The sequence below is a fragment of the Sciurus carolinensis genome, chromosome 8 (genome assembly GCF_902686445.1).
Source record: "Sciurus carolinensis chromosome 8, mSciCar1.2, whole genome shotgun sequence".
Classification (NCBI taxonomy): domain Eukaryota; kingdom Metazoa; phylum Chordata; class Mammalia; order Rodentia; family Sciuridae; genus Sciurus; species Sciurus carolinensis.
In genome coordinates, this window is record NC_062220.1 from 49,089,396 (window position 1) to 49,112,021 (window position 22,626).

Consider the following 22,626-nt stretch of genomic DNA (forward strand, 5'->3'; position numbering starts at 1 on the left):
GAAACTAGTTAATCCATAGAAGCTCTAACACTAAAATACTGTCAAGGCCTTAAAAGCTACATGAGTTCTATACTTACTGAAATGGAAAATCGCTCTTTATATAACAAGTGGGAAAATTATATCAAACAGTGTATAAAGCTACTTTATCTGCTCATATATACTTTAAAAGAATGAGCTTTGCATTCAAATACAATTTTTATTTTCTTTTTGCCTTTCTTACAATATTTTAATTTTATCATTACAATATGGATATTTTAAGACTGAGCATCAAATTACTTAGTAACTACCTATATAATCTATATTATGCCTAACTCTATAAAGACCACAAGTGAAAAAAAAAAAATTCAGTAACAAACTAGTATTAAAAAAGTCAGAACATAGGAAAGGAATAAAAAAAGCAGTTAATTATATGGAGAACCCAAAAGCAAGATGGGTGCTACACATGAACATTAAATTTAGTTCTGAATTTCCTAACAGCTTACCATGTGTAATAAAGAAAATCAGCATACTCTCATACTATCTAATGAAAGAAAGTAATTCTTCAAAACAGAAAGTGCCCTGAGAAAGTGCCTTTCTATCTGGGGATAGAAAAATGTTTTCTCTCAAAAGAGGATTTGCCTTTAGGTCTTTATATGAATACCAAAATGGACTGTCTTCAGCAGGAATATATCAAAGATATTTACTGATTCTCAAAACACTGACACTGAATTATAATTCAATTGATATTATTTATTAACATCAAATGTTATTTGTAAGAATCAAACTTTAAAAGCCTAAAAGGATGGAACATTAGACTAGTCTTTCGTTTGCCTTCTTATGATGTATGCTATAAAGTACCTGGAAAAATGAATGGTACAGGGAATGTGCTCAATGTTGAATTTTTTCCCTTAATCAGATTTGAATTTTGTCAACATTACACCAATGGGAGACAAAGATGACAATCCAATTTACTCATGAAACATTTACTAACCACCTCTAATGTGCTAGACACTGAAAAAAACATACTGAAATGATTTCCAAAAGCTTTTGAAAAATAGAAACACTAAATTTTTCCCCAATGTATAACTACATATCAAGTTCATTTCAAAAACAGAACTGGATGTTCATTAAAATCATTTGGAAATGAACAACTGAAAAATGGTTAAGAGAACTTCAGCCAGTTCAGCCAACTCTATTATCACAAAATCAATCAATAGCATCTTAATTAACATCTTGAAATAATCTCCCCCAGGGAAATCCATCAGCCTGCCAAAGATTGCTATAAAAAATTCTTTTTAAAACCTGTGGAATGAAACTGATCAAATTAGGCTATGTACACATATGAATATACCTCAGTGAATTTCATCTTCATGTATATCTATAGAGCACCAATTTAAAAAAGAATATAAATGGAAGACCAGTAGAGGAAGGCAAACGAGGGAGATAGGAGGGGAGATAAAAAGGAAGTACTGGACACTGAAACATGAAATTAGATTTCATGCAGGTATGATTATGTCAAAATGCACCCCACTATATTATGTATAACTATAATACACTAATAAAAACACCTTTAAACAACTGATGAATACTTTACAAACTTTGAAATAACCCACAATAGGTTTTCCTGCAATGTCAAAATAAAGAGCTTCCACATGCTATCTAGAAATCCTTTCACATATAAACATGTGGGTACATCAAAATATAAATGCAATTATAAACGGAGTTTAATTTTATTTATTTATTTTTTAAGTCGGGCACGGTGGCACATGCCCATAATCCCAGCAACTCAGGAGGCTAAGGCAGGAGGATAGCAAATTCAAAGCCAGCCTCAGCAATGTAGCAAGGCCCTAAGTAACTTAGCAAGACCCTGTCTCAAAATAAAATATGAAAAAAGGGCTGGGGATGTGGTTCAGTGGTTAAGCAACACTGGGTTCAATCCAAATAAATAAATTTTTTTACAAATAAAAATTTTAAGTAAATAAGATTGCCATTCTGACCCTTTACACTGTCCCTTTAAAGAAATACATGAATTCTCTCCTTTGAAAATGTTGTTGCTAAGTATTAGCCATTTATTGGGGATTCAAAATAATATATACTTTTCTTTTTTAAGAACCTGAATAACTAATCTATAAAGAGTAAACCAACATATTTCAGAAAAGCAGGGAAACCAGATCAAAGGATAGACTATAAAAAGAAAAACTATGCTCTAATTAAACCATTTAGAAACATGGGTTAGTAAAGAAAAAATAAGTATATACAATTGCAAAATTATTTTTAAAAACTCAAAACCAACAAAACATTTAAGCTTAGAGAGCAATGATGAAAGGAAACAAATGGCAGAAATTCCATGGTGGAACAGGATGCTGTTGGCCCTAAGAACTCTGAGATTCTATTTATCAGAATTAATAAAAACTGAACATTAATTTTGCTTGATTTCTTTGTAAAGGGATTTTTAAAAATACTTCAACTTCACTAGCTCATTTAGGCTGACATCTGAAAGTGGCTGAAAATAATACTATGAATAAAGCAAGCAGATTTATTATTATCCCTTTTCATTTCCAATCTCTTTCCATTTAAAGGAACCACAATTGTTCCCTGTTCAGAGAACTCCATCTCTCTCTTATGCTGTACCACTCAATTATCTTAATTTTTAATGTTATTTTTAAACTCTATTTATGATTAAGGATATCCTTCAAAATATTGCTCTGAAACAGAGAAAATAATCTGTCAAAATGGGTGGTTCATTCTTCTTGTTTCCAAAATATGCCAATCAACACCCTCTACCTGTCTGCTGAGGACTGTGCTACTTCTTGCTTACCATATCTGCCACATTTGCTTTTATACAAGTATTGCTCAATAGTTATACTGTTAATCAGGGGCTAAAATGATTTCCACAGCTAGAATGCTGAAAAATTAAGAACTTTACATTATAATACAAGGCTCCTTCATGAATTATCTCTCGTGCCTGAGTTATGCTATTCCAGAGCCTTGATATTTATTCTCACCAGGAAAAGGCACTGACATCATGGAAAAGGTTCCCTTCATCAGCTTATTTATTCCACTTGGAAGGATTGCCTCTATTTTTCCTTTCTTTAACTAACCACAATCTTTTACAGGACTCAGTTACTAAAAGTTCCCACCTTTTCATCTGACTAAATAATCAACATGGTGATCTACAAATAATTTCTAATTTTACCTAGTTTAAATATATCAAAAATGACTCAGTACAGTGAAATAACTTAACACTCAGGTTTAAAGAAATAAAAGCATTCCTGTCTGCCTGTAGCAGCAGTGACTAGGAATCCTGGGATAATTTCCTAAACTTTAAGCTTTCTAAAATAATTCTGATAATTTCTGAATTTAAAGCCCTCTAAAAACATATATGATTAAGAAAACTAACCACACATTTCAAAACTATTAAAATTTACCATATGATGCCTATATTTAAAAATGGATAAAGATATAATTATGCAACTATATCACACTTAGTCACATATGTGAATATCTTCATGATTTATGAAATTATTTTAAAAAGCTGTTTTAGTCATATTAACCATCATTATTAACCTAATTTTCAGTATGCCATATGTAAACACATCCTTCCAGAATATTTGCTGTAGCTCAAATAAGGAAATTTCTCATTTCCATCAGACATGTAACTTGCAGTTTTCACAAACTCCCTAAAGAAGAAGGATTAGCTTACTTTCATTCTAATGGACACAATTACAAAAGAGAGCAAATATCTATTTCTTAGAACTGCTACAATTTCCTGAGCAGACATCAAGGAAAAAAAGAAAAATACTGCTCAGCATGGTGGTGCACATCTATAATCCCAGTTATTTGAGAGGCTGATGCATGAGCATCACAAGTTCAAGGCCAGCCTCAGCAACACAATGAGATCCTATGTCCAAATAAAAAATTAAGAGCTGGGCCAGGCGCGGCGGCACCTGCCTGTAATTCCAGCAGTTCAGTAGGCTGAGGCAGGAGGATTTTGAGTTCAGAGCCAGCCTCAGCAACAGCAAGGCACCAAGCAACTCAGTGAGACCTGTCTCTAAATAAAATACAAAAGAGGCCTGGGGATGTGGCTCAGTGGTTGAGTGCCTGTGTTCAATCCCTGGTACCCAAAAAAAAAAAAAAAATTAAGAGTTGGGAATGTAGCTCAGTGGTAGAGAATCCCTATGTCCCATCCCCAGTTTTGGGGTGAGAAAAAAGATAAAAACTCTCTGCTGAGAGAGTTTTCTCATTCTTAAGTTAAAATGAGAGCCCATTTCCACAAAAACTTCCATACTGCTAAATCAAGTGGCCAGTTCTAGAATATCACCATATTCAGACAGCAGTATCTGGCACAGGTTTACACTCCATTCTTCTTGTAACACTTCCTTCTTCATGTGCGATGACACCACCATCTCTTGGTTGTCTTCCCAGCTGCTTTCTCAGATTCTTCCAGTCTCTCCTCCCCTACCTAAACCCTAAAAGTTACAAAGCCAATGGCCCTACTGTCTTCTTAAACTACACCCTCACCCCTTTCCCCGCTCTTCTTCTCCAGTATCATGGTTTTAAATACAAGGTGTTCATGACTCCCAAATCTCTAAGTTCAGCCCTGATATCCCTAGGGTCATTTATCCAACAACCTCAGCAAGTCTACCTGCATATTCAGTAGGTATCAAACAGAATGCAAGATTTCCCATGCAATCCTGCTTCTTCCCAGTCTTCCCTAAAAGAAAGCAAATGACATTACCATCTCAAAGTTGATCATTATTCTCTTTTCTTCACACTCTACCAGCAAGACCTACTCTAAAATCTACTTCTCACCTATTGGGTTCTGTTACCTAAAGACTTAATGTTTCTTTAAGAATGAAAACAAAAAGTGGTCACAGACACTGACCCAGACAGCACGTATACATATGGAAAAGACTGGCCAGAGATGACTCTTAGAAGCACCCAAGACGCAATCACGAAAGAGAACTGCCAAATATAGAAGAGTAAAAGAAGCTATAAGAGGGTAGACAGACAATTTAGAAGCAACTGCATTCCAATCTCAGCAACCTTTACCATTTGTATGACCATGTCTTTAGTTTTGAGGAAAATAATAATATGGGAGAAAAAATAAATTTTTAGCAAACTATATTTGTTTTTATTATAGTAGCATCTTCAAATAGTAGGTACAAAGAAAAAGGGAATATAAATTTAAAACACAGAAGACAGATATATGAACATTATTTAAGCTACTACACACCGTACAGAGATCTTTATATTGCAGCTTTTGGAATTTTGTATCGGTGTTTCCTGCACATAGTTCCACATAACCAAGGACGACTTGAAACACAGTATTATGAATGGCCTGGGTGAAGTGCATATGAAGCTGATCCATTGCAGTCTGTGGAAAGAAAATACGTATAGCATAATTTCATTTTCTTAAAATAAATAAATTTCAACAGATTAGAAAAACACAGGAAAAAAATCTTTACCAATTATAACTATAATACAAAGATCACTATCATTCCCAGAATTAATTGTAGTAGGGTTTATTTTCAGATAACACTTCATATAAGCATGACATTGTACCACTCAAGTCTGAATAGCGAACACTGCTCTGTTACCACACATTTGTAACTGGTGCTCATCCTGCTCTTTATTAAATGTGCTGTGGTAAATCACACCACTGGATCCTCTCTGCCATCACACTTTCATTCACTTACTTCACTCAGAAGCTCCACAACAGCCACCTTCTCAGAGAAGCTTTTCCTGACTTCCTATCCTATACAAAGCAGTACTTTCCAACACTCCATTCACTTATCCCGATTTACATTTCTCTGTAGCAACTGTTATCACCTGACAGTATATGTACCTTGAATGCTTGTATCCTTCACTAGAATATATATGAGGGTCTATATTCAGATGACTGGAGTAATGCATCTGGTAGGTACCAATAAATATTTAATGAATGTAAAAAAAATGCTGAAGAAAATTAGGAACCATAATTCTATTTTCAAAGGTCTTTAAATATGTACCTCAAAATTACCAATTGTTTTTCCTTCTTGTATTTTTCCCAAGAACAACCAAGACATGAAAAGTAATAAAGTACAACAATCAAGAAAGTAAAATGCAAATAGTTTAAATGGTTTGGTAAAGTCTATATCCTTCTAGGAGAGAAGACCATTTAAGAGAAGAATATATTAACACCTATCATGGTTAAATGTGGTATGGATAAATGTATAATCCTGTATACACAGAGAATACAATAAATTTTCTACTCATGGCCCTTGTTTCAAGTTTTTCAAGGAAGTCCTTGAACAATATGAGTGTGCAAAACCATGTATTACAAGAGGATTTATGAAATTTTGGGTATATAAGAATCCTCTGGAAAATCTGATGAACACAATAGACCTGTTTTATAGATAAATGTACACAAGTTTATATACTATTTTAAGGGAGTCATGCTAGCCTACTAGGGACCAATAAAACCCCAAATTAGGAAGCCATGTTTCAGGATCAAGAGCTGAGGCAGAATAAAGTCCACATCATCCCCCACTGAGTTATCTTAAAATAAACATTTCTTAAAACCTATATAAAATTGTGAAAATACTAAACTTGACAAACACTTCATAGTTCAAAATAAACTTATAATGCTTAATCACACTATGTACACTCCATGTAAATAACCATGTTACCAATGTTAATTCAGCATAAAGATGTTCTTTGTTAAACAAAACTCTTCAAGGATACTACATTAGTTATTATATTCTGACTTAAAGAACCATGAAGGTAGACAAGATTCCTGATTAAGAAAAAAAAGGGAATATCCTTTTTAAAACTAACCTGTGTTTTTCCAAGAAGTCGATAAGCCTGTTGAACCTTGGTATAATGATTAATGTCAAAATTCTTGCAGATTTTGGAAAGAGCTACATCCAATTGTTCCTATTAATGAAAAGAAAAAGAAAGAGGTGGTTAAGGAATTCTTTTCAAGGCAGTAAGAAGAAAATATTGAAATCATTCTCTCACTTTTAACTAATATTTCCACATATATTTATAGTCATAATGGGTTTAAGTAGTTTTAACAGCAAATTTAAATAAAAGTATAAACAAATTATAGTTACAATTTATAAGCAACTATAACATTAAGTTTACTGAGATGTTATTAACATGAATTTCTATGTCTTAAAACCCCTGCCTAGAGTTTCAAGGGAAACAAAATAAATATATTTTCTTAGGAAATTTTATTTTTTATTTTTTAACTTTGTTTCCTCAAACATTTGCTAAAATCTTACAATTATATGAACTGAATTTGTGGGACTACTGAATAACAACAACCTTTCTATAATGACTAAAAAGTAATTCTCAACAAAACAATGCCTTTGAAAATACATACCACAATGTTTAAGGTTTTATATCTATATGCACTATTTTGTTTATGGCTTCTACTTCAATGATGTCATTTTTAAATAATAATTTTCTATACATATATAGAATGATATTTTACATTAAGAATGAAAAATACTAAGCTCTCAATGGAAAGTCCTCATTAAAAATATACAGGGAACTATCTACTTAAGGGATTCAAAGCAGTATTTTTTGAAATACTGGTATTCTTACAATTAGCAAATAATTGTATTTATGACCAAAGACTACTTTCATAAAAAAGTCATTTGAAAGTCTAACTTTAACTTTTATAAGTACTCTTATAAGGAAAGCAATAAAGTAAAATATTAAAAGAAGTAAGTAACTCTTATTAAGTTTAATGAATAGAACACCCTGCTTTGCAAAGACTGCCAAGGAAAGAGATGAATTCCATATATATACAGAAGGAAAAACAGGCTTAATGCTCACAACGATGTATCTATTTCTTTGTAGCTTCTGCATTTTGATGAACTGTATGAGATATTATTATGTGGTTTAGGAATTTAGGATTTTTTTATCAGGCAATATTTACTCATAAGTCAGTTAACTTACTAAGAAAGAGAAGCAGTTGATAAAAATGTAATTAATACACGGTAAGCATTCTAGTTAACATATAATTTACATGAAAATATACCTATGTGGAACAGTTTGGAGATTTTTCTAGAAATGATGTTATTTTCAAATCCTTTTTCAAGGTTCAGTAGTTCTCAATATTATTGAATTGAGAAGTAGATTACCACTAAATTGACCATGAATGGACATTCCAAATGAAAACAACAGATTAAATATAGTGATTTAGAAACACTGGTAATAACAAAAAAGTCAAAACTTAGTGTTGAACCTATACTATAAAAACCTCTACAATGAAAAAGTAATTTATGATAAAACTATTCTTACCTCAATTTGTTCTAAAGTATCTTGCAGCTTTGAATTCAGCTCACTATTGAATAAAACAGAGTTAGATGTGTCTATCTTAAACGAGACACACAAGTGCTAAATATGTTAGCCGCAGAAATAATCAACAAATACCAGTGGTATGAGCACTAAGATGTGCTGATGAGTCTACAGTAAGAGCAATAAAGAAAAAGAAATTTCAAGAAAAGAATAGAAAGAAATGAGTCACTAATAGGAGCAACAGGATTGTATAAGAAGAAAATCCTAAAGAATCTACACACACAACTAAAAATTTAAGAATTAAAAATAGCAATTTTTAAAAGATAAAAAGTATAATTCAAATAAAAAGTAAAATTTCAAAATTAAAATTAGTTTCTACACAGCAATGACAAAAAATTAGAAAATGAATCTTTAAAAAATTATTTTAAAAAACCAAATACCTGAGAATAAGTTCAACAAAAACTACACAGAGGCAAGCTAAAATTAGAGTTAAATACATGGAAGCATATACCACATTAATAGATTAAATCTTCAATATGATTCTCACCAAAATAATCCAACGGACAATAAATACATAAACAGGCACTTGAGTCCATTAGTCATTCAGGAAAATCAAGTTAAAGCAACAACAACCAAAAAAGAAAAAAAATTAAAGTACTTTTTTGAGGTCTCCTAATCCCAAAAATACTGAGTTCAAAAGCAGATTAACATTAATTTGACCATACGTGGATATTTGAAACAAACAAAAAAAAACAGATTAAGTGTCATGATCTAGAAACACTGGTAATAGCATGAAGGTCAAAACACTGTTTTACCTCCTATTCAAAAACCTTTGAAAAGAAAAAGCCATTTAATTTATGATAGTAATCCTTCTTACAACCAGAATAGCCCCAGAATATTTTTTTAAAATCAAGATGCTATCACCAAATGTTGGCAAGGATTTAGAGCAAAAGAGAGGAAACTGATCCAACCTTTTGAAAAAACTACATCCACTGAAACCTGACACACACTCCATCTCAGCAGTTCTAGTCCTGAGTGCATCTTTAACAGAAATGCATACATGAGCCTTGCAGCATTTATATACTAGGCAAAAGTTTACCACTGGCATATTTAAGTTATCATATCTCGTTACAAAAAAATCATGATATCTAACAAAATAAATAATCATGAAGTATTTTAACAAAAAAGACTAATATAAATTGATTTTAAAACAGTTAAGAAAAAGTGAATGATACCATTTAACATAACAAAATCATACAAAGTTTTTTACAATACGTAGCTGCTGATGATAAATTTGAATCTCAAATGCCTAATCAGTCAGAGGAAAGAATGAGAACCACAGTACACAATTTGGCATTCATAATATCAAAACCTACCGGTAATTTACAAGGGAAAGAATCAAAACAAGACAAGGAAACAAAAATCTCTTTTGCTGTCATTAAGTTCTGGGAGAAATTTGTAAGAATTTTGATAAACAGGACCTTTTACCCCAAAGGCTCAACAGCCTTAACCACATCATTCCAGCCCAATAATGGGCTACTTGCACTGGCTTCTTTCTCTGTAAGAATATGTATGCTGAGTACGCTGAGGAGGTACTGAGAGAAAGTGGGGGAGGAGAGATACATATAGATATAAAGCAATTTGTTAAAAAGTAAAACCAACATAACACAAGCACCCAATTTTTGATGGCCTCAAGGATAAATGTCCTAAACCCCTAGAGAAATTTGATCATTTTCTACAAATACTATTTATCATAAGCATTTTTTGGTTAGAAGTTGAAGAAAATTGGCAATTATATTCTCCAGTAAAAACTCAGAATGGACAAAACTATAACCTTTGACAATCACCAATTTAGGGTTGATACCCCGTTAGAAAAATGAAGATCTCTAACCAGAATTTACAACTGTCATACACCCAAATTCCTCATGCACAAGTTAAGGGAATATTTGCAAGTAGGACTGAGATTTTTCTTAAAAATATGTTTCTAGGACAATTCCTGTCCATAAAAAAGAAAGCGTGCATGAATGAATAAATGAAGAGCTAAAGAGTCCAAAAATAATACCTCAAAAGGAATAGCCATGATAGTGCCTTTCACTTAGAAAAAATTAAATAAATTTTCCAACAAAACAAAACAAATCAAGGGATAGACAGATAAACAAAATGTGGTATACATGCACAATGTAATACTATGTGGTCATAAAAATGGATAAAATCCTGTCATTTGTGACAACATGGATAAATTAAGTTAAGTGAAATGAGCCAGGCACAAAAAAGACAAATACCACATGATCTCACTCATAAGTAGAATCTAAAAAAGTTGACATCATAGAAGTTGAGAGAAGAGTGACAACCAGAGTAGAATAATGGCTACCTCATCAGTACATACATTATTATGTGTCAAGCAAAAATAAAAAATATTGATATCTTTTATCACCCAGAGTTGCTCCTTTTTTCTTAGCATCACTACCCATTTAATTCAAACTGGAAATCTGAGAGTCAGATGTAATATTTCCCTCTCTTCATATGTAACCAATAATTAAATCCTGATGATTCTAACATTTCATCAATGTAAGTATGCTTATACTTTCTCAATTCTGTGTCCTATTCAAGCATTATCACCTTTGATTGAATTATTATACTCTTAATAAGTTTCCACATGTATGATAACTCCCACACATACACTGTTTTATGACAAACACTACTGGCCAAACAGTGTATAACACCCTCCAAAAAGATCTCATGGATACCTCTAGACATGGGTCTAACTTCACACTGGATTTGGTCAATATTCTATGTGATTTGGCAGACAATGGGATTTTTCAATTTCTTTTTCAATTTTTATTTTAGTTGTCAATGGACCTTTTTTTTAATTTATTTTTTTATACGCAGTACTAAGAATCAAACCCAGTGCCTCACACATGCTAGACAAGCAATCTACCACTGAGCTACAACTCCAGCCCCAGAGTGTTTTTAAATACCCTGTGTGGGAAAGGCTTTGGGCAAGATAAGCTCATTCTAGTACTGTGGGTCCTACCATTCCCTGCTGGTTAACATCTGGAAGCTTCACATTTATGTTACCTGTTTGATCCCTAAAGACAAACAAGTTTGCAACTCTTAAGTAAAGAAGGAATAAAATCATATTAATGTCTTACTTTAAAAAAAAAAAAAAACCTTTGATGATTCCCTATTAAAACTCTAAGATAAAGCCAATTAGTATGGTATGTAAGACCCTGAACAATCTGAAATGAAAAATGAATTTCCATTCACTTTTCAATGTCTGTATTTTAGCCATATGTGCGCAACTCCCCCAAACCCCAGACTTTTGGACTCCCTATTCTTGCATACAACATTCAAACAAGTAGTCTATTCTCCTCTCTTTCTTACTAGCAAATGCCCATCTATCTTTCCAGGCCCAACTCAAATGCCATCTTCTCTGGAAAGTCTACCCCTGCTCACCAACAGCTTCCATAAGTTTCACAACCCTGTATTACGGTAAGGAATATCTATGACTACATCTCCAAGGTGCACGCCTCCAAGAGACTCACGTATTCCCTGGTGACTCTTCAGAACAAAACACACCACCCAACTCAGAACAGGTAATAATATCTACTGAGTCAAATTTGTAGTTTGAAGAAAAATAGCAACATTTTACTAATATTCTTTCAGCTCTTATTTTCTGCCTCAACAAATGAAGTTACAAAAATAGAAGAAAGGGAGGAAAATGTTTTAGAAGAAAAACCATATTAGACTCTGGGTCTGCAGGTGCTTCAGCAAGAGAAAAAAGATGAACACAGCTAAAGCTAGATCTACTGCTCTACCATACGGAGTTTAAAAGTTCACCCAAGGTTGAAGCTAGAGACACAGATGCTGAGAGGCAAGGCAACTGGAATGATGGTAACTCAGGAGCCGTAAACATTTTCTTTTAGGGAAATATGCTGAGTTTGAAGGAAAGAGAAGTATATTCAAATTCAATCCTAGATAAGATTTATTTATTCAGCCTCTCTCTATTGTAAAAAAACAAAATGGTAGTGTTAGCGCTTATTTATAAATTATCACAAATATATCTGTTGCTTTCATGCTCCTTTAATTCATATTAAAAGACTCTATCTTATTTACTAACATAATGCAAACTTGGTAGTATAAAGAGCATGCACAGGATTATAAATATAAAATCTATAAATCAAATAATTTGGTTTTATTAAAAAGGCTTTCAAAATCTACAACAGCAGTTTGACAACAATTGACTACTAATCAAATAGACATATATAAAAATTATGTGATCAAGAAGTGGACATTAACTGTATAGCTTTTAAAGCCCTCAGCTATCATTTAGAAATGTGAATCCAAGCCATTTCAATTAATCAAAGTATGCTAAAAGGATCTACTTATAAACATTCTGATAAATAAAAGCTACATTATGGTTAAAAAAATACTAGTCCTAAGACAGAAGGCTAAAAGCTTTTAAAAGCTATCTGCAAGCTAAATTGAATGAAGTGAACAATTTTGCAGAGCACTGAACAATTCTAGAGCATTTTTGCCATCACTACAGAAAATATTAAAGATAACATCTATAAACAACTATTAATAGTGTTTTTAAACAGCTGCTCTAGGACACACACACTAGAAAAATCAGTACTAGAAAGGATGAAAATAAATCAAAATTTTGTACAAATTCAACCATACAAAAAGACAAGATGGTGAAGGGATCCTTAGCATCATATTGATCCTTCCAAATTTTGTTAGTAACAAGCCATGTGATTTAAGTCAAGTTCCTTAATATTTCTGGGCATCAGTTTCCTGTATAAGGGTGGACTAGATTGAAAGGGTTGCTTCCAGCTCTAGTGTTTCCTGGTTCAATTATATGTTAGACACCCTCTTATGGTCACAACATAAGGTATTCCCAAAAGCTCCTGTTTTTATGTGAGAGGTAAAATGATTAGATTATAAGAGCCATATCTAATCAGGGGATTCATATATTTTGGGGATTAATAATTTGAAAGTTTTCTGACATTATTTCATTGAATACATTATGCTTCCTTTGGTTTTTATCTCTGTGCCTTCCTCAATCCCAATAATTCTTAAACTTGGTCTTTTCATGATATCCCATAATTCTTGGAGGTTCTGTTCATGATTCCTTACCATCTTTGGTCACCTTTGTTTTAAAGATTAAAAATTTTGTCTTCAACGCCGAGGTTCTGTCTTCCATGTAATTTAGCCTGTTTATGCTTTCTATTGCATTTTTAATTTGGTTTATTGTTTCCTTCATTTCAAGGATTTCTGTTTGTTTTTTACACTATGGAGTAATAGTAACAAAAACAGAATGGTATTGGCATCAAAATAGGCAAGTAGATCAATGGTACAGAATAGAGAACACAGAGACAAACTCACATAAATACAGTTATACTAGACAAAGGTGCCAAAAACATACAATGGAGAAAAGATAGCCTCTTCAACAAATAGTGCTGGGAAAACCGGAAATCCATATGCAGCAAAATGAAAATAAACCCCAATCTCTCACCCTGCACAAAACTCAACTCAAGATAGAGCAAGGACCTAGGAATTAGACCAGAGACTCTGCACCTAATAGAAGAAAAAGTAGGTCCAAATCTTCATCATATTGGCTTAGGACCAGACTTCCTTAACACGACTCCCAAAGCACAAGAAATAAAAGCAGGGATCAATAACTGGGATAGATTCAAACTAAAAAGTTTTTTCTCAGCAAAGGAACAATCAACAATGTGAAGAGAGAACCTACAGAGTGGGAGAAAATCTTTACCACATGCACTTCAGATAGAGCATTAATCTCCAGAATCTATAAAGAACTCAAAAACCTTACACCAAGAATACAAATAACCCAATCAATAAATGGGTTAAGGAAATGAGCAGACACTTCACAGAAGAGGATCTACAGCAATCAACAGATATATGAAAAAAGGTTCAACATATTTAGTAATAAGAGAAATGCAATCAAAACTACCCTAAGATTTCATCTCACCCCAGTTAGAATGTCTATTATCAAGAATACAAGCAACAATAGGTGTTGACCAGGATGTGGGGGAAAAGGTACACTCATATTTTGCTGGTGGGGTTGCAAATTAGTGCAGCCACTCTGGAAAGCAGTATGGAGATTCCTTAGAAAACTTGGAATGGAACCACCATTTGACCCAGCTATCCCACTCCTTGGTATATACCCAGAGGATTTAAAATCAGCATACTACAGTGATGCAGTCACATCAATGTTTACAGCAGCTCAATTCACAATAGCTAGATTGTGGAACCAACCTAGGTGCCCTTCAATAGACGAACGGATAAAGAAACTGTGGTACATATACACAATGAAATATTATTCAGTCATAAAGAATAAAATTATGACATTTGCAGGTAAATGGATGGAGTTGGAGAATATCATGTAAATAAGCCAATCCCAAGAAACCAAAGGTCGAGTGATTTCTCTGATAAGTGGTTGATGGTACATTACAGGGGTGAGGGGAGGTAAGGGAAGAATGGACTGTGTAACGGAAATGAGGGATGGGGAGAAGCATGGAAAGGAAAGATAATAGAATTAGACAAACATCATTACACTATGTGCATGTACGAATACACAAATGGTATGTACTTTGTGTACAACCAGAGAAACAATCGTTGTACTCCATTTGTGTACAATGAATCAAAATTTTTAAAAAAGAAAAGGAAAAAAAAGGGCAAATTACCCAAGATTACCATGTTAAAGTTACTTCATATAAAATTGTTAACTCTAAGGAATAGGACTTATGATGTGCTTGACAAGTACTTTTCATGAAATTTTAGTGTGTTTTCTGAGAGTTTATGTTTTATTTAGATATGATGACTTTTTGCTGCTACTTCTGATCTTTAAATCTAATTAAAGTTCCTTACAATCCAGAAAAAATAAATATATTGAAAGGACACTGTAACAAGTGTTAACTACACGCAGGGAGAACGCAGCTAGAAGAGGTGGGTTTCTTGGAGCATGCCCTTAGGAATTATATTTTATCCCCCTGGCTCCTGGCTCCTCCCTCTCTCTCCCTGCTTCCCAACTACCAGGAAGTGAGCAGCTTTCTTCCACACTGCCCTTCATCTATGATGTTCTGTCTCACCTCAGGCCCAAGGCAATGGAATCCCCCATCATGGACTGAACAAACTCCAAAACCATGAGCCAAAATAAACATTCCCTCCTCTAGTTGTTCTTGTCAGTTATTTTGATCATAGTGAAACAAAGATGACTAACAGACACGTGCTCCTCATTTATCATCTCTTAGTAGTTCAGAAAAGTTCTAAAACTTTTAGCATGAATATTAAGTGAACTTCTAAATTTAAACTGTACATCCATGATCCCTAAAAATTCTAGTCTGCTTAAAGCCTCTTCTAGTGGTTTTAATCTATTCACAAGAAGCAGAGAAAATAGCAACAACCTCAAAGAAAACCTGATTTTCAAATTCTGTGGAGTTAAACCAAAAACTCTAAGGTGCCAGGAAGTGTCTACATGACCTTTAAACCAGATGTTTTGACTATAACGAAACTACTAAGATAACTTTGGATCTAGCCAGATCTCTGTCCTCAGTGTGCTCAGAAGCCCCTGGAAGACACGGAAGAGAAAAAAAGCAAAGGAAATATATCAAAATTCCATCTCTTACTGACATATTGTTCTGGGGAATAAACAGAGGATACCAATAGACAACTATAGTGGTAAGTCAAGAAAAAGATATTTTAGTGTAGTACTTATAATGAAACTTACTAAGAAAGTAATTTATAAGCTGTTGAAGTGGTTTATTCTAGGGAGTAATAAAGGGAGTGATAGTTATAGCAAAAAAGAAAAAAAGAAAAGAAACCTTTACTTTCTTCTTTAAGACCTTTTTCATTAAATATGATGATTTTTGCCAAGTGCAGATATTATTTTACATTTTTTTTTATTTTACATTATTTTTAAACAGCATCACAGAGAAGGAGGCATAGAAAAACAAGTTAAAATAAAAGGTGAAGAGTGCAAGGAGCATCAGAGTAGTGTGATACCAATAACTGGATCCAAGCATGCCAAGAAATGAGGACTCAGGGTCAAGGCAATGGCCCTAGCTAACTGGCCTACTGACCTAGCAGAAACATTCAATATTCAAACATTACTTGAAGTCAGGTTCCTGGTGGCCCCTGGAATGAGCCGGGAGAAAAAGAAAGCAGGCACATCTTGTAAGGAAGAAGAAAAGTCCCTAGTACTGATGCATTTGTAGTTAAAAGTTGTGTCCATCTGCTGTACAACTTAAAGAAGTTCTACAATCAACAATTTCACAAAACTGTCAAGATTGTATTCTGAGAAAATGTAAAGGATACTTGAAAGATTACGAGAAATTAAATACATTTATGTTAAAAGTAAAGAATTCAACAAACTAGTTCCAACAGTGTACAAACCTTCCAGCACATAAAACAGAATGTTCTCAGATTCCCTCAAGTACGTGAAATAAAAAATTCTAAAGTAGTTTTAACTTTTCAGAATAACTTTTGTAATTTATATAAATTTCAAGTGAAAAAAATTAAACACTTCATTCAGAGACACTTTAACATAAACACATTCTGATTCTTATTCCCAGCAAATCCCAACTATATGACTCTGTCAATCAACTAAAGAATTGTCATATAATGTAAAAATATTCCCTGTCAGTCATAAAAGTGAACAAAATTGTTGTTACAGTTGCTTTTATTAAAGATGTTGAAACACAGCATATCTCAAAGAAGATAAAAGGTACAAAAGAGAAATAAGTTTTCTTTTATTTTGCAACCAACCGGGTGCAGCATGATATTACTTGGCACTGCATATCATACAATTTGAGACTTTACTAGATAATTCTTTTTTCATGCTAACTTTAAGAAGTCCAGATAATTTCTTTCAAAATAGCTAACTTTGTCAAGAAAGATATTTACTTTAGCAAGCTAAAATCAAATTTTTAACTAATGGAAAATACAGTTTCAATATGTAACTTGCTCTCTTAATTTCCTGTCACCAAATTCCACACTCATTCTTTCCTATAATAGATGATGACCTTTACAAAGTCAATCCCTGGTATAATCCCCTGCAAAGTTATAATACATTATTATGTTCTCTATTTTACTTCCAACCTCTCACTCTTTCACATAAGTTTTCAAATATTCAAGTTTCTCCCCCTTAATTCCCTCTCCTCCTCACAAAATTTCTTCATCTTATGATACTTCACTCAACTCCCACAAAAATCTGTCCTTCAGAAGTTCAACTATGACTTCTTTGTTGCCATAAATCCAACAGATATTTTCAGTCTTCATTTTGCTTGACATCTCTGTAACAAAGATTTTACTCTAGGGCCTAGAATTTCCCATCCCCAAATTCTTACATGTTGCCCTAATTCCCCCTGTTCCTTCTTCAGATCTTCCTTAGTCTTGACCCTGAAAGAAGAGTTATATACTAATGCTTGCACTGCATGCTCATCTTCCTTCTCTCTCAGGCCCAATTCTACTTCAGTGCAAGTCCTTCTTGATAGATAATGTCTTCTATAAAACCAGGGATTTATTGATTATTCTGTGTACTGTACTATCAATTCCAAAACAAAGAACCTGGTGTAAATATGCTCAGTAAGTACATAATGGCCTGAATCATTTTCACTCATTAAACAAGCTATTACCACTGTTACCACATATATCACCACAAAACAAATTAAATGGATACTCGTTTTTTTTTCAGAACCCAGAAAACCTTGCTAGAAAATTCCAAATACATTTAGCATACTAGAACTAATTATCTATTCAACCTAATAAGTATAAGTGATGTCAATCAAAATTTTAGTAATTACAGTTAAGCACTGTCAAAATGAACAAAACCAAAATGTCACTGGTAGAACACAATTGTGTAAAGCCTAATCAAATAAAGAGGGTGTTACTTCAAGTGGTGTGATCCTAAAGAAAAAATATATAATGAATATTTAAATAGACTCTCTAATAGAAAATACCTAGCTCTTCGCCTATACTCAGCAAAGACCTATATTAAAAGAAAAAAATTCAAACCTTTATCAATGTTTTTCTACCACAATCCTTCTATTCTTCATATACTAGAAATCAACATCTATAACATCAGTGATTCATGCTCATTAACTGCCAGAATTTCCATAAAGGAGAAACAAAAGAGAAGCTTTCTGAGATAAGTATCAATTGTACTTGAAACTGAATTTGCTTGACAAGCACACTATTTTACCTAGACTGTATGTTTATTTGGGATGGCTTTGAAGGAATGATAGATATTACAGGTAGGATTAGAGCTTTCCCAATGTACTGTCTCAAGTAATGCAAACCCTTAATGTCAAACAAACCAAAAATCTATTAATAAAGTCAGAACTAACAGCAAAAGATGTGGCAGCCATTTTTGCTTTGTACATTTTAAACAAAACATAAAACATTAAACACATAATCAAGTATTATAAAGAAAATTATTACATGAATTGAAATCATGTTTAAATTTTCTAGAAGACTTATCATGATGAGGCAAACACTTGAACCATCTGGATCTTAAATACTAGCTGCAATAATACTCTCAGCATTTATATGGTGGACACAGTTAAGGAAGAATTACCAAGAGATTCAATGAAAATGTGAGCAGATTAATTTATTCTTATCTACTATTCTATAAAAATAGCATCAATCAAACTGGAAAGAACATAAAAAAATAATTTCAATTAGGTGACAAAGGAGGTAGAATTAAAAAGTATTTGATTTTTCACACCTTAAAAACTACTATTTATAATTTTATTGTACTTCCCATTTATAACATGAATACTAAACTAGAACACTGTACTTTTTATTAACTTTCCAAGTTAATTAACATTGGATGTTACACAACTCCTACATTAAAAAACTGACAAAATTAGCTTTAAATTTTTTGTATTGCCTTACCTTATACAACTATAATGTTTAAAAGTACTGGCAGCTTTCTGACATTCCAGGCACAATTGAATAGCTCCTGGATAGTCTTCCTCCTTAAAGAGAATAGCAACAGCAGTCACATGACTGGAAACATTTTTCTTAAAACCCCTCATAAAAACATACTCTGTTCATACTCTAACCCAACAATTTAGAATCAAAAACTTTTAAGTCTTCTTAAAGATTAGAATGCCAAAAATATGTAAGTAACAAAATATAAAAAGGCAACTAACTCTAGGCCCAAACTGTATACAGAGAAAAAAATATTCAAAATATTCTATTCCCTCAAATATACAATAACATCTCTCTGAGATCATCACTTATGGATAAAGTCTATACAGAATTATAAGCTGCTTCTGGCAGGGTTCTTTAACTGTTCACATATCCTCTAACAGTAATATGTATATAAACTGTTCCAAATCGGTATGCATTCTATTGTAATCAAGAGTCAACAGTTTACCCACCAAGAAATCAAATATTTCTAAAGAAATTAATTTGGAAAGAAGGCGCAAATATTAATAATTTCAGAATATTTTACCACCTAATAGTAATTTAATACCAAGTGAATTTTTCATATGGCTATTTTAAACCATAATTTAGTAGTAACAGTTCAGAAGAAGCACAATGATTATAAGGAAAACCACAAAAAACTTCCCTGATGCTCATATCTAAATTCAACAGATGCAATTCGAACCACTAGGGATGCAGAGATAATGACAAAGTGTCTACCCCAAGCAGCTCAAATATTATGGGAAAACACATATTTCATTATGTTTAGTGAACCTTATTATGACAGAAGTAGATGAAGAATGCTAAGAAAGCATCAAAGAGAAAACAGATGGCTCAGGCAGGAAACCAATTAATATATGAGATACTAAATATAACAAAAATATCGCACATTCTATAAATCACTATTTTATGTTTAATGCAAAATACAATATTATTGCTATTCGGATGTAATACAATCAAAAGGCTGAAGGTAACATGCCAATGTTACTACAAAGTAAATGTTTTCCCAAATAAGTTTGTTTTTCTAAACCAAGTGTGTACTATGTCAATAGAAAAAGTCTCTAGGGCAAGAACTTTCACTTGTTTAAAAATGTTCTTCATAGCAATTACCAATTCAAGAAAAATGCATGTCTGAATTTCGTCCAGTATAATTTTTCTGTGTGAGATTATTAGCATCACCCAATTTCCAAGTTTTTTTATCTTACCTCCAGCATTTCACTCAAGCGTACATCTGTTCTTTGCTGAAAAACACAAAAATCAAAGGTAACATCTGTTTCAATAACAAAACTAAGTTTAAATTTTTAAAAAGGGACGTGTATATACCAATGTTTTTATGGTTCTCAGAGATTTCAGAAGTCCAATCAGCAACTGACGTTTCCTTTGATTTGCAAGAAGGCCCAAACTAGCTTGAGTGAAACCTTCCTTTGCAATATTCAAGTGTCTGCAAAGTGAACAATAAACAGTTATTTTCTAATATAACAAGAATATCATCTACTACAGAACCACAAGGCAACTAGTCACCTACAATACTATTAAAACTGTGTTTTAAGTCATTGTCTAAACCAGCACTGCTCATACATGGGAGGTGGCTTAATGCCAATCCAAAACTGTAAGAAAAGTACAGAAATTGACCTAAAAACTTAGTGCAAAAGTTGACAAAATAATTTAATTCATGAATATAATAATAAAAAACTGGGACTATATTATATGTCTTACATTAGTTCTGTTTCATTTTTTTCCTTATAATTTATTTCTATTTCATTTTACAAAAATACTCTGTGACCAATTCATGAAAAGGAAAGTAAAACAACACTGGTTCTTCACCACAAATAATTTAGGAAGCCCTAGTCTAAACAATACACAAACAGTAATATTTCTTAGTTCATAAGTTGACTGTAGATATTTCCCACATCCTCTTAGTGAAAATTTTAGTTCATAATATATGTTCACTAATAGTGGTATTCTAAAAACTACAACCATGATTTTAAGAAAGAAGCATCAATGACAGATTTCACAGTTGTTCTTAAAATATTTTTCAGCTTAAAGAACAAAATATCATCAGAAGCAATACCTCCTCCCATTTGTGCAGATAACCGCGGCTAACTGAAGGCCTGTCTGCAATGAGGTAACTCTTTCAAGTTCCTACGGAAAGATTAGGTACAGGTTACTACTGGAGACGTTTTATTTTTCCTTCTTGCTCACATGGTACTCTAACAAAACCTCATGTGTTTCAAAGAAAAGCAGATTTTGGAAAACAAAGTTGCAACAAACATATCTGAGCTTGAAGACTTAGTATGTTTTTCAAAAAGTTATGTAAAATGACTACTTCCAAATGATTTTCACAAACAACAAAATATTTAGTCAGTATTGCTTACAAGAAAATCAAGACCCAAACTGTTTTAGACAGGAATAAATAAATACCATTTACATTTTTCTACCCAAAAGAACTTTGCAAAGTAATAAAAGCTATGACAAATATGATTTCTATTTGCAAAGATGCTTTGACAAGGAATATCTTGATATGAACACTAGCATTCATTTTAATGGTATTTGAAAGCTCTCATTTTCTGATGAAAACAGATTCAGATAAACAGTTTCAATTTCATCATATTTAAATTCAGATCTTTATATTGTCATTGCTCCAGATTGCTATATTGTTGATCTATGTATTTGTTACAAAGTTAATGGAACCAATTTTCATTGCTTCTTCTAAAGCTGGGAAAAGCCAAGACATCACTTAGAATCATAAATATTCTTTTACTTCATTTTGATAAACTGCCAAATGAAAAAGAAAAACACACACCCCGAACACACACACACACACACACACACACACACACACACACACACTACAGTCAATATGTTGCTTAAGTAAAAACAAAATAAAAATAATATTTTAACAGTTTCAAGTATAAATCAATCCACCCTTTTAAAAAACTTACTATAAAAAATAGCAAATATTATCCTACCTTTACATAAGCAGGCTGTTTTTCAAGGATTAAATCTGCTACTTTTTTAGAGACCTAGAACATGCAATTAAACAGAAGTAAAAGAAAAAGCCTCAAACTTCCTATTTTATTTTACATTTAAAATTTCTGCAGGAATATTCCATAGGTCTTCCCAATATAAGTCTAGAGCAGCTATTTGCAATGTGACAGCCATACATGTTTCCCTAAGCTATAAAATAAGTAAAAGAGGTAGTAAATAAAGTACATGGCACTGTACCTGCACTGTAACAGAAACTCAATAAATGGTTATTTTAATGTTAATGAGATGAGTGTCATTACCTGATTTAGCAAACATGCACAAAAATGTAACCTCTTTAGGGCAAAGAAGATGATTTAAAACAATGAATTTGCTAAGACAAATTTTTAATCAATTGAATTTATGGAGATAATC

General features: G+C 32.6%; 1 protein-coding gene across 3 annotated transcripts in view; it reads right to left on the bottom strand.

The window, feature by feature from the left end:
• Positions 1–22,626, bottom strand: part of Vps50 (VPS50 subunit of EARP/GARPII complex) — a 123,850-nt gene that overhangs the window by 80,639 nt on the left and 20,585 nt on the right. For all 3 annotated transcript variants that reach the window (XR_007109843.1, XM_047561503.1, XM_047561504.1), the window contains exons 5-12: positions 22,197–22,250; positions 21,299–21,369; positions 20,551–20,668; positions 20,433–20,468; positions 19,192–19,274; positions 8,275–8,317; positions 6,799–6,897; positions 5,216–5,356 (exon numbers count right to left, since the gene is read on the bottom strand). Coding sequence is in view for 2 of the 3 variants with exons in the window: in XM_047561503.1 (XP_047417459.1) it covers positions 5,216–5,356; positions 6,799–6,897; positions 8,275–8,317; positions 19,192–19,274; positions 20,433–20,468; positions 20,551–20,668; positions 21,299–21,369; positions 22,197–22,250 (645 nt within the window). In the remaining variant the exon portion in view is untranslated. The remainder of the gene's footprint in view (positions 1–5,215; positions 5,357–6,798; positions 6,898–8,274; positions 8,318–19,191; positions 19,275–20,432; positions 20,469–20,550; positions 20,669–21,298; positions 21,370–22,196; positions 22,251–22,626) is intronic.